This window comes from Pygoscelis adeliae, unplaced genomic scaffold (genome assembly GCF_000699105.1).
Source record: "Pygoscelis adeliae isolate BGI_AS28 unplaced genomic scaffold, ASM69910v1 Scaffold608, whole genome shotgun sequence".
NCBI classification, from domain to species: domain Eukaryota; kingdom Metazoa; phylum Chordata; class Aves; order Sphenisciformes; family Spheniscidae; genus Pygoscelis; species Pygoscelis adeliae.
In genome coordinates this window covers 185,886-197,913 of record NW_008825407.1, presented here as the reverse complement: position 1 = coordinate 197,913, position 12,028 = coordinate 185,886, and the positions used below count along the sequence as shown (strand labels likewise).

The window sequence follows — 12,028 nt, the reverse complement described above, 5'->3', positions numbered from 1 at the left end:
CATTGCCAGGTCATGTTGAGCTTCTCATTAACCAATACCCCCAAGTCCTTCTCAGGGCTGCTCTCAGTCCATTCTCCACCTAGTCTGTATTTGTGCTTGGGATTGCCCTGACCCATGTGCAAGACCTTGCACTTGGCCTTGTTGAACTTCATGAGGTTTGCACAGGCCTACTTCCCAAGCCTGTCAAGGTCCCTCTGGATGGCATCCCTTCCCTCCGGCGTGTTGACCACACCACACAGCTTGGTGTTGTCAGCAAACTTGCTGAGGGTGCACTCAATCCCACTGTCCGTGTCGCCAACAAAGATGTTAAACAGCCCCAGTCCCCATACTGACCCCTGAGGAACGCCACTCGTCACTGGTCTTCACTTGGACATCGAGCCATTGACCGCAACTCTTTGAGTGCAACTATCCAGCCAATTCCTTATCCACCAAGTGGTCCATCCATCAAATCCATGTCTCTCCAATTTAGAGACAGGGATGTCATGCGGGACAGCATCAAATGCTTTGCACAAGTTCAGGTAGATGATGTCAGTTGCTCTTCCCCTATCTACCAATGCTGTAACTCCATCGTAGAAGGCTACGAAATTTGTCAGGCACGATTTGCCCTTAGTGAAGCCATGTCGGCTGTCACCAATCACCTCCTTATTTCCCATGTGCCTTAGCATAGTTTCCAGGAGGATCTGCTCCATGATCTTGCTGGGCACAGAGGTGAGACTGACTGGCCCGTAGTTCCCCGGGTCTTCCTTTTTTCCCTTTTTAAAAATGTGGGTTATGTTTCCCCTTTTCCAGTCAGTGGGAACTTCACCGGACTGCCACAACTTCTCAAATACGATGGATAGTGGCTTAGCAACTTCATCCACCAGTTCCTTCAGGACCTGCAGATGGATCTCATCGAGTCCCATGGACTTGTGCACCTTCAGGTGCCTTAGATGGTCTCAAACCTGGTGTTCTCCCACAGTGGGTGTCTCTTCATTCTCCCAGTCCCCACCTTTGCCTTCTGCAGCTTGGGTGGTGAGGTTCAAGCACTTGCCGGTGAAGACCGAGGCAAAAAAGTCATTGAGGACCTCCGCCTTCTCCGTATCCTGGGTAACCAGGTCTCCCATTTCCGTCCGGAGAGGGCCCACATTTTCCCTCATCTTCCTTTTACCCCTGATGTACCTATAGAAGCTTTTCTTGTTGCCCTTGATGTCCCTGGCCGGATTTGATTCTATCAGGGCTTTAGCTTTCCTAACCTGATCCGTGGCTGCTTGGACAATTTCTCTGTATTACTCCCAGGCTACTAAAATGACTAAATAAATCATTAGAAATCATTTAATTAAACCCACCATGAGGGGATGGGGTAAGGAAGAGACGTTCACACCCTGGAGACAGTCCTGTTCCCAAGGGTTATATTAACTGATTTGCTCAGGCTCTTGTTTGAAACACTTCTGTTCCCTCCTTATTTTTAATCAAGCTCATGCTCGCTGCCCATTTCTCTTTCTCTTTCCCCCTCTCTCTCTTTCTCTCTCCTCCTCTCTCTCCTTCCATCTATGAAAGCCACTGGGACTTCCAGCTCATCAGCTTTGATAGAGAATTCACCAAATTTTGAAGCTGATGCAGCCAGCAAACAAATTAGAGACACTTAGATTTTCTAACTTGCTGTTGCTTTTGGGCAAGGAGAGACAGGGCTTTTTGACATCCAATTTTTAATACATTTATGTAATGCACCAAACGTGTCTTTTCCTGATTTAGCTTAACTAGTGGAAATTTTTCCCCAGCCATATGAGAGCTGCTCTCTGTTCATAGGATGCGCGATAAAGCACAGACTCATTAACGTGTTGGTGATCCATAGATCCGACAAGGACTGAGTTTGTAAATGTCATCGTTTTATTTTTTCCCTTTCTTTGCCACTTTAAAAAACATTGCAGCACGCCCCTCCGGTTTCAGCATAGTGATTTGCAGTAAACCAAGAGCTAAGGTTTGGCAGCTTAACAGGAGAAGGGAGCGAAGAGGGGCTGTGATTGGTACAGCCCCAGGGAAGGCAAGTGTGCAGAGGAGCAGCAGGGGAAGCCGCTGTCGGGGCTGGAGCCCTGCCATGGTCAGGTTGTCCCCAGCTCTGCCTGTGACCCCTTGCTCTTGCCCAGTCCTCGGTGTGGCTGATTAGTTGCCGTTTAGCTAAAGGCTCTGCTGGTGTCCTGAGACAGAGCAGTGGAAGTGACGGGGGTGTCTAATTGGTATGTTGATGAGATACAGATGAGTTACCAGCCAATAGCTCTGAGACCCTCTGCAATTCCCACCGCATCAAACCTTTTTAACTTAGAAGCGGCTAATCAGTCTCGATGGGGCTTGTTCCTCTTTAGCTGTTACCCCCAGCAAGAGTTCAGGGACGGATCCTGCCAAGAGCTGAAAGTCTTTTGCCCCCCAGGCAAACTCAGCGCGTGCCACCATCAGGTCCTGACTGGGCTATGCCAGGTGCCAATCATGTTGTCTGAAGGGCACGTCTGGGGAGGAAGGGGATTGCTGGGGTTGCTGCATGGCCTCGGGTGGGTTGTGTGCGTGTCCTGTGGTTGTACAGGTTTTAATAGTTGGTGCATTCTGTGTCCCATGCTAACTTCTGTGGAGGAAGGTTTTGCCTGCTTGCCTTGCTGGCATCAATCTTGCAGCAGTGTCCTTCAGGAGTGCCAGCCACGTGGCAGACCTGTGCAGTGTCCTCTGGCTTTCCTTCATTTGTTTGTTTTATTCCCTTTCCCTCCCCAGATGCCCCCGAATTCCCTCCACTTTGGGCCAATGAAGGCACCATGTACCAAGTACCTACTTAATTGTATCTCCTCCTGGCACAGTCTCTTTCCCGTTAGTGCTGACAAGGCTCTCCAAATGCAGACTTGATGAGAGATGATAGCGTTTTGTACTCCTTCCTTTTCCTGGGGACACGGAGGAAGGCGAGGTGATGAAAGCAACCTGTAGGACAGTGCTTGCTCATCAGAGCCCGGAAGGTATCTGGCTTTGTTGCAGTGGCGGTCTCCTGCCTGTTTTAAGACACCCGTATTCAGGGCTGTCTTTACCTTAATTTTTAGCTGAGGAGTGGGGGTGGTAAGTACCTGTGGTGCCTCTGAAGCTTATGGAGAGGTCTTGCCATGTCATCTCTCCCTGCCATCAGCTGCCATTCAGGCCTGCGGGGCATTGAGCAGAAGACTTCATTAAAATCATTAGCTTGAGTGGTACTTTGTCATCTCGTGCCACAAGGAGCTTGAAAGCCCAGGGATCGTTCGTGTGGCTGTGTCTGAACAGAGGAGCTGAAGGATTGAAGGAGTGAACTGGGAATGCCCCACTTGCATCATGTTAGCCGCTGGTGATTTTCTACGGAGATGTGAAATCTTTAAGTGTCACCAATCCAAATAACGCCTTTTGCAGAGCAGCTGATGAGGGACCTTGCCTGTCTGTGGGGATGGGGCAGTGTCACGAGCAATGGCACTTCCTTGCTTATTCCAGGCTCGAGGCTCTTTGGGCTGGTTCGCACTGCAACTGTGTGTTTGCTCCCTGCCTATAACAAGGACACATAACAAGACAGACCTCCTGACTCGAGGTGCTTGCAGGTGTTGCGGGCAGGACGGGCAGAGCAGGGCTGGCTCTCCCTACGGCGGAGGCAGAGGGGCTGAGTGCAAGGAGGTGCAGAGATGACATCGTGGGGGTCTGCAGTGGGACCACACAGCATGAGGACATGGAGGGAACTTTCTCCATCCAATCCACGGGCTGTCACCTGCCACGAGGGCGCACAATCCCCCTTGCAAAGGTATCAAGCTCCAACTTGCAACCAGGTGGTTGTGTTGCCCTCGCTGCTCTTCTGGGAAAGGTATGCCGTCACTTCAGCTCCTCTGATCATTAGAAACTCTTTTCTAATTTTCAGCCTGTTTATTTCTGGCTGGTTTATATCTATTTATTTTTGTGCCAACGCTATCATTTTAGCTTCAAAAGCTGTTCTACCTCTTTGCTATGGACCTCCTCCACCTGGTGTATTTATACAGACCAATCATATCCGCTACTAAAAAATCTCAAGTCCTAAAAACTCTTAAGTCCTAGTCCAGAACCTTAACAACAGGATCGTCTTATCCATGTCCCTGTAGGGCATTTGATCGTTTTCTAACACATTTGCAGATGAATATGTTTTCTGTTTTTCAGAGGCTCTTTGTATGTAGATAGAGATGATTAAAATCACCTTGACATCCATCTTGCAAGAGAGGGAGAGATCTGAGGATCCCAAACATCTTCTGACGCATTACGCTTCAGAAACAGCGAACAGCATGAGGAGTCAATTAGCAGCTTTATCATACTGTGAGGGGGACAGTGGTGAGCTTGGTGTGCGCCAGGATGGGGTGGAAGTACCCCGGCACATGGGAGCGTTTGGCTTTGGTGCTGTGTTAAAAGCAAGGTCAAACCCACTGCGCTGTCAGAGGAGGCGGCAGTCAATTAGTCTCAATATGCCAGCAGGGGAGGGACAAATTTGAGAACAGTGAGGGCTGTTAAAATTAAAGTTAATCTGTCACTAATCTCTGGTTGTGAAATCTGGGAGAAAAAAAATTAGGCAATGTTTATGACTGATCACTTGCTCAGAGAGGCAATTGCTGCAGAGAGTCTGTTGTTTAGCAATCACAGCAAGAGGCAAGCACCTTTGTGCAGAGTTGAGGAATACAGCTGGGATAAATCTATCCCATCACACCGATGCAGACCCTGCACAGGCCAGATAAAGCTGTGCTTCAAGGACTCCCTGTCCACGAAGTACATGGTAAATCTCCCAATTTGGGACTGTTGTTCCCAGAGATGAGTCCTGCACTACAATGTCACCGTGATGCTACGAGCTTGATGGTAGTTAAGCCACAACAAACTGTTAAGAGAACAGGATGCCCAAGATCTGCTCCCAGCCTGCTCCGACACACCGTCACTGTGCCTCCATCTCCCTGTCTGTCAGGTGAAGCTAATAACCCCCCAGTGCCTCTCCTGTTGGTGGGGAGACTCCAAGAGGTAATGCTTCCAACACATTCAGAGGTCCTTGCTGTGACAGGTGCTTTTAGCAGAGTGTTGTTAATGTTGGAGAAGGGGCTGGGCTGACAGCTTGGAGGAATAATCTTTGTTGTGTTATGCGCAGAGTAAACAAGACCCCCCCCGGAGACTCAACTGGCTCTGCCTGTGCTGCTGCATCCTGGTGCCTCGACTCCAGCCAGGGAGGAGAGCAGACATGCACATGACTGTCGTTTGCTTTCCCTGCCTGCTTTCGTTCTGCAGAGCCATCGAGTGTAAGCTGTCCCGTTCGCACTTCCCACTGCTCCTCGTGCCTAGCGATGAGGAGACTGGATTTGGGAGTCCTCGCAGATGGCCACTTTTGTAATGGCTTGTCAGTCGCTTGGGCTGGATTTGCACCGACAGCCAGGAGAAGAAAGGACTTGGCCCATTCCTCAACGTCCAGAGCAATTCAGTCTGCTGACAGTGTAGCAGCAGGGCTGCAGTTTCAGGTTGTGTTTGGCTCAGGTGCACGAGCTGGGAAGTGACTCTGAAGTCCTCGAGCCATCAGTCATGCCAGAGGCAAAGCACTGCCAAGAAAAGCGACTGAGTGCATGGAGTCAATCCTGGAGTGGTGCAAATCAGCGTGCCTCCCATTCATTTCCGTGGCGGTGCACCCGCCTGGCCCGTAGCTCTGGGTCGCCTTCCACCCACCTATTTGAACATAATAAGATCACTCTTTGACGGGAGAGAAATCGATTTGTTCCTACCACCCTGACAACCGTGGCACAGAGAAAGGATAATCTGCCTTAGACCAACAGCGCCCGAGACGGCTCGTGTCAGTGTGAGGGAACTGGGAACAGATTTGCTCTGGCACCATGGCTACGGAGGAGCCATGAAGACACCCCTGCATGTTGGGGTCACCCACTACCTCTTAGGGTTGCAGCAGCTCGCTTCAGTGGTGTCAGAGGACTTAGGCTGTGGCCAGCAGTCCAGCATGCAGAGGGCTGGGACCTGACGGGGGCAGAGAGGCTTTGCAGGAGAAAAAGGAGAGAGAAGGGGTCTCGGAGGGAGCTGAACTCCCTCAGCCGCTGGTCTATCCATGAGAAAAAACAGAGACTTTTTTAGGGAGCATAAGAGAGTGAGAGCCTAATTTGCACGCTCTGAACAAGCTTCTGGAGGTGCTGATCTCTCTGCCCAGAGCTCTGAGGGAGGGAGATTAGGCTCTTGAAGTTACAATTAGGTTTTGCTGAACATTCCTCCCCCTGGCTGAAGGCAGTGGCTGGTTGTGTTGCATCACAGCTGAGTCACGATGTCCTCCTGAGCGCTGGGGGCCTGGTCCCCGCCACTGGTTGTGGGAATTAGGTTTGCTGCAGCGACACTGGTGCTTGGATGGGTGAATTAGGCTGTCCATGGAGCTGTTGGGTGTGATGAACTTAATCAAAGGGTTTGGAGGTACTTAATCATAGTAGTTGGCATCCATTATAGCAGATAGAGGAGATGAGCCATGGTGCAGCACCGCTGAGAACCTGGCTTCACTTCACCACCTGCCGCCAAGGTGGAGCTGCTGGTCAGGGCTGGAAGGAGGCTGCCCCACGTCGGTGCTGCTGCTCTGGCGATTGCAAGGGAAGCTGTGATGCTGTGATACTCCCTGTGAAGTGGCTTTTCCCTCCGAGGAACTCACAGTGACCTATACCGGCCTTTAACTACTGACAGTGACGCTCACAGGAGGACAGCAGGAGGTTTTCCTTGCTTTCAGGCAGGTGAAACCTTTGTTCAAATTTACAGAAACAGCATAAGGCAGGACAGGAGTTGGAGGCAGGAACCCAGTCTCCCCATTTCTGAGCTTTCACTGTGAAATCATGAGACTTCAGCACTTCCTGAAGTTCTTCTGAGCCGTGTCTGTAACACACGGCGCCCGTGTGAAGAGCTCGGTGTCATCAAACTTGGGTGTAGCGCTGACCCTGCCGTGTGTGCTGGTGGTTGGGTCTTACTGCAGGATGGTGCAGCCGAGCCAAACCCTGGCTATAGCGTTGCCTTTCTGGCAGCCTCCCGTGAAGCACCGCTGTGCCCTGTCCCCTTTAGGAGTTGACCTCCAGAGAACTGAGGAGGTGAAGGGGTCTGCCAAAATGCACCAGGTTGCGAGTGACGACCAAGTCTTCATCCTGTGGCCGTGACCTAGCTGCCATGCCTTAGTGTGAGGGACAGCAGAGGCTCCCAGCCACACCGCGCTGGGAGGGACAGGCTTGCAGATTTGGCTGCATGGGGGCTGCTGGGTAAGATGGACCCGTCTTGGTGGCATCTGGGGACGAAGCAGAAGGCTGCCTGGCTGCCGCAAGCCCCGGGGAGCTGCCCACCGCACAGCTCCTCTCCTGGTGCAGGGCTTTGCCGCAGCTGCAGGGAGGACGCGTGGGAAGGCAGCGCCTGTCTTGAGCAGGGACAGGTTTTTGGCGTCGTCACGTAGGTGGGGGTGTGCCGGGGCCGTGCACCAGTGGGTTAATCTCTCTGCTGGCCCATTGCAGGGGTGCATTGTAAAGGTAATGGAGCATTCATAAACACCGCTTCCAGGGCCAGCTTGATGGTTGTCAGTCACTGGAGCCATATGGCGGGTGCGTACAGTAATTTGCCCTGTAAATTCACTTATTGTGCTGTTTATTGCTCCAGATCGGCCACTGGCACGTTTCTGAAGGACTCAGCATGGACAACAGGATTTTCTCCTCCAACATATCAGAGAGTCTGTTCAACACCACACTCATTGTCACCACCATCCTGGTAAGCGAGGGGGTCGCCTACAGTTCCCATTAGCTCTTCGCCAGCCCAACACTTAGGGGTGTCAATCAGCTAGAATATTATTCCCACTTCCTACCCCCCTCGGCCCCCAGCATGCAGCATCGCACGCTGATTTCATAAAGAACAGACGATCAAATCTCTAATTACAGCACTGAGGACAATTCATGACAGTGTAATTAAACTCAAGTTGATGTTTCATATGGAAATGATATTTGATGAGTTCAGAAGCAGCTGGGGAGAGGGCTGGGATGGGGATAAGTTTCCATTTTACATTAATCTCTGAATGATGTTCTTGTTTTGCGTACAGCTGGTAAGTTGGAAGGGACAGTTGCCCCTTCTACCTACAAAATTACCAAAATTGGCTAAGATGGGTACAACTTTTATGAACCAAGACTCCACATCTACAGGCACCGCTGTCCTTATTCAACAAATTCTCCTTCCAGGTGTTGCCTGTCCCATGATTTTTTCCAGAGCCTCTGCTTCTTCCTTAAAGACACTCAAAATCCTGAAGAACTCTGGGCAGTGTTTCCTCATGTCCCACAAAGTTTGCTGAAAAGAGGGACAAACTGTAGAAGTGGCTATATGCCAAGAGAGGCTGGGATCTGTATGTCTTGCCGTAACTCAGAGCAATCACTGGGCTGCTCTGACATGTGCCAGTTGGAAACAGCCCCCAAAGCACGATCCCTTAGCTCTGCTTCATATCCTAAACTGGGATTTATCTGCTGCACCTCCAGCACGTCCCTGACACAGCAGGGGCCAATGAATACCAGTGTAGAAACAGCTCTGCTAGCTTTACACCACTTTGGGTTTCCAAGAGATCAAACCAGCTTTCCGTATCTTTTATACCCTGGTTGAGAGGGATATATCGGGGCGGGAGGTTGGCTTGGGTGCCCCTTATCGGACCCTCTGCCATCCCGGTGCTGCCAGGGAGCCCACTGCCCTGTCTGCCCCATGCTCGGCGCTGTGCTGGTGGGATGCCTCGGTTAAGATGGGAATGACAGCTGCCCAGTTTCAATGCAGGAAAACCCTTACTTAATGCTGAAGTGGAACCATCAGGAGCTGGAAGGCAATGACCGCTACGAGGGCTTCTGCGTGGACATGCTGAAGGAGCTGGCAGAGATCCTGCGTTTCAACTACAAGATCCACCTCGTTGGCGATGGTGTGTATGGAGTCCCTGAGGCAAACGGCACGTGGACAGGGATGGTCGGGGAGCTGATTGCTCGGGTAAGTGAATTAGCTGCTCTTTTTAACTGTGCTCTAGTGGGACTTGGCAATGAAAAGCCCTGATGCTTTATTAAGTGCTCCAGGATGATAAGGATGGTTGGGGGTTTTAGTCCACTTGTGAGATTTTGGCCAGAAGATCTCCATTTAATGTGTTCTCCCAATGGCAAATACATCTGTTGTGTCGATGTGACAGCGTGTGAAGTAGTCAGAGCAGGAGTTTAGGGCCCCTGGGTGTTCTCAGGGGTCCTCGCTTTCTTGGAAGGGAGGCCTGTACTCCAGGGTCCCTGTGTAAGGGCTTGTTGATACAGAATGGGTTATTTTTTTCCCCAGTGGAAAAATTAATGAAAACTTGAAACAGGAAAATATGCAGGCTCTGGCAGGGGTTGGTAGAAGCTGAAGAAAACTTAGAAAAACACACTGGGAGGGAAGCAAGAATCACATTTCTACCAAGAAAAGTTTTGGCAGATTCATTTCAGCTCCTTGACTTTGAATATTGTTTTTAGAGAAGAACATTTTTGTTTGCTTGAAATGCATGGGCCGAGATTTTTTTCATGGCTCTCCTTCGCCGTGTTGCTGCACAGCAGCTAGACTGAAAGCTGAATGCTTTTGCTGGGTTTGACAACACTTCTGCGTATGTATGTGCTCAGTCAGCCTGTACCCCCCTCCCTGCTCTTTTTTTACCTCTGCAGCTAAAGGTATTCCTTCCCCAGGGATCCTGAAGCTCTGAAATGCTCTGAGATCCTTAGTAAAATAGGCTTAGGCAAAGCTAACGTTAAGATTGATGTTATTTAAACCAATACTTCCTCACTCACCGATTTCTACCCTGCCTTGTTATTACCGAAGTGCCTGTGAGAACCCAGTGAGTTTCTCAGCTGGTGGCAATTCCGCAGTGAGGTGTATTTATGATAATCCACACCACTGTGTGAGAGGAGCCCCTGAGCCACCCCATCATTATCCTCACAACAGTGGCGCAACCCTCCTGCAAAGCGGAGGAATGAGGGCCCGAATCCATCCCCTGTGGCTCCAGGCAGGGGTCTGGGACTCCTGCCACAGCTTTCCCCCAGGCTGGGGGAGACGAGCGAGCATCTCTAGAAGATGCCCACCAGTATCTGTCTGCTGCTTTCCTTGGATGGCGAAGGGAGCCTGGCTGACGCTCGTCCTACCTACCTTAGGAGCTTCAACTGAGTATCTAAAGTCAGGTGGGACAACTCTAGGTCTAAAAGACTTGCTGAGGGTCAGGGTCAGGGCACGATATGGACTGGAGATCCCTCCTGAACTAACACCTTGTCTCCTGGGTCACCCTTCCCTGGCGGAGTGATGTCTCTTGACACCAGCTGAGATCCCACCTCCATCTGCTTCTTCTGAAGAGCCTTCTGTACAGTTGTTTGCAAATGCTCTGGGCTATTGGCACAGCTTTTATACATATCTCTCTCTCTGTATATATATATATATACACACACACACAATTACAGTTCTGCAATGTTTCTTTTGGGAGGCAAGAAGGAAGGCGCAGAGAGCAGCGTGTGATCTATGCAAACAAAGGAAGGGAACAGCCATCAAATTTTTGGCCTACTAACCTTGGCAGTGCCTCTCCATTAAATGGGAGCTTCTGGAGGGTTGTTTTTCTTCAGTGATAAGTGTTTTAACTTCATCTTCAGCTAGAAACCATTTGTTTCTTCTGCAGCTCGAGCCTTATTTAGGAGGATTTTTACTTCTGCTTTAGCAGGGCAGAGCTGGCAAGACTGAATCAAAAATTGGAGAAGAGAAAAAGCTTTCTCTGCTTTGTTCTTTCTAGACGCTTTAGAGTCTTTATAATGGTTTCAGTGAGTTTTTGATCAGTCCCAGGGACTGGCACTTTGGATCAGGTCAGCCAGGGCAGATCTGGCCGTGTGCATGCTGTTGTGCGTATTCAGGGCTGCCTGGGACATTCTGAGGTCATTTCAGAGCCCAAGGGGTTCCTCTCCTTCCTTGGGGGCTGACTGTCAGTGGGGTTTGTCCTCAGTTCCAGCCCCTTGTTCATCCCCTATACCTCTTCAGGACCACTCGAAGCAGAAGAGCCAAAAGATCCTATGTTGGGCACACGTGTTCTTCTTTCAGTGGATTTATTCCTTAGGCACTTTTCTCCATACAGCCATTAGCATAGAGAGGGCATTAGTTGGGATACAAACCTGTCACACGGGTCAAAACTTCCCAAATCCTACCCAAAATAAAAGCTCTGCGCCTGTCTTTTTGTACAGTGCTGTATTATTGTAGGAAATGGACTCTTTCTTGACCCTGATCAGCTGTCAGAAAGTGAGGTTTGACTCACATGCACTTGGCGTGCAGGACCAGAAGGTCAGAAAATTATCCAGCTCCATGCAATACCTTTCCAGTATTTTTTTGTCTCTGTAATCTCGCTGTGGCACTGGGGGAATCTCCTCGGAACGGCTATAGTCTATATGGGAAAAGTGTTTCATTTTATTGCTTCTAAATTAACCAACTATTGATTTATTCTTAAGTACTGGAAATTCTATTACAGCTAATTGTGCACTATGATATGATTGAGAAGGTTGCTATATAAACATAAATTTGTTGTTGACTCAAATTCACCAGTACGTATCTTATTGACCTGCTCACAAAACTAATTAAGAGCTAAGGAAGAGGGGATGGCTTGGGGGATTAGTGGAAGAGCCGTAGAGACTCCTGTGTCTAGGTCAGTCAGCAGCCTGACTTGTCGCCAGATCAGGAAACCTGTAAACTTTCTGATCAGCCGATGGAGATCTGGCTTGGGAGAAATCACTTGGAGGGACTCAAGCCCATTCCTTAGTGAAAGATGTCACAAACTCGGAAAACGCCGAGCTAATTGGTCCCTCCGTGCATGCAGGGCAGGGAGGCTGAACACCCTGCTCGTTCCTTGAGTGAGCAGGGAGTAAAGCCGCTCTCCGGCCGGGGCAGATTTCCTCCATTAGCCTTGCTGGCTCTGGCACAGACAACTGCAGTCTCCAGCAGTTCGGCTGACACCGTACACGTGTGCCATCCGTAACAAGCAAACAAGGGGGAACAG

At 50.1% G+C, this 12,028-nt stretch overlaps 1 protein-coding gene across 1 annotated transcript in view; it reads left to right on the top strand.

Moving 5' to 3' along the window:
- The window catches only part of GRIK4 (glutamate receptor, ionotropic, kainate 4), a 140,669-nt gene that overhangs the window by 103,860 nt on the left and 24,781 nt on the right, over positions 1–12,028 (top strand). The window contains exons 10-11 of the mRNA XM_009330401.1: positions 7,636–7,743; positions 8,782–8,985. Coding sequence (XP_009328676.1) covers positions 7,636–7,743; positions 8,782–8,985 — 312 coding nt within the window. The remainder of the gene's footprint in view (positions 1–7,635; positions 7,744–8,781; positions 8,986–12,028) is intronic.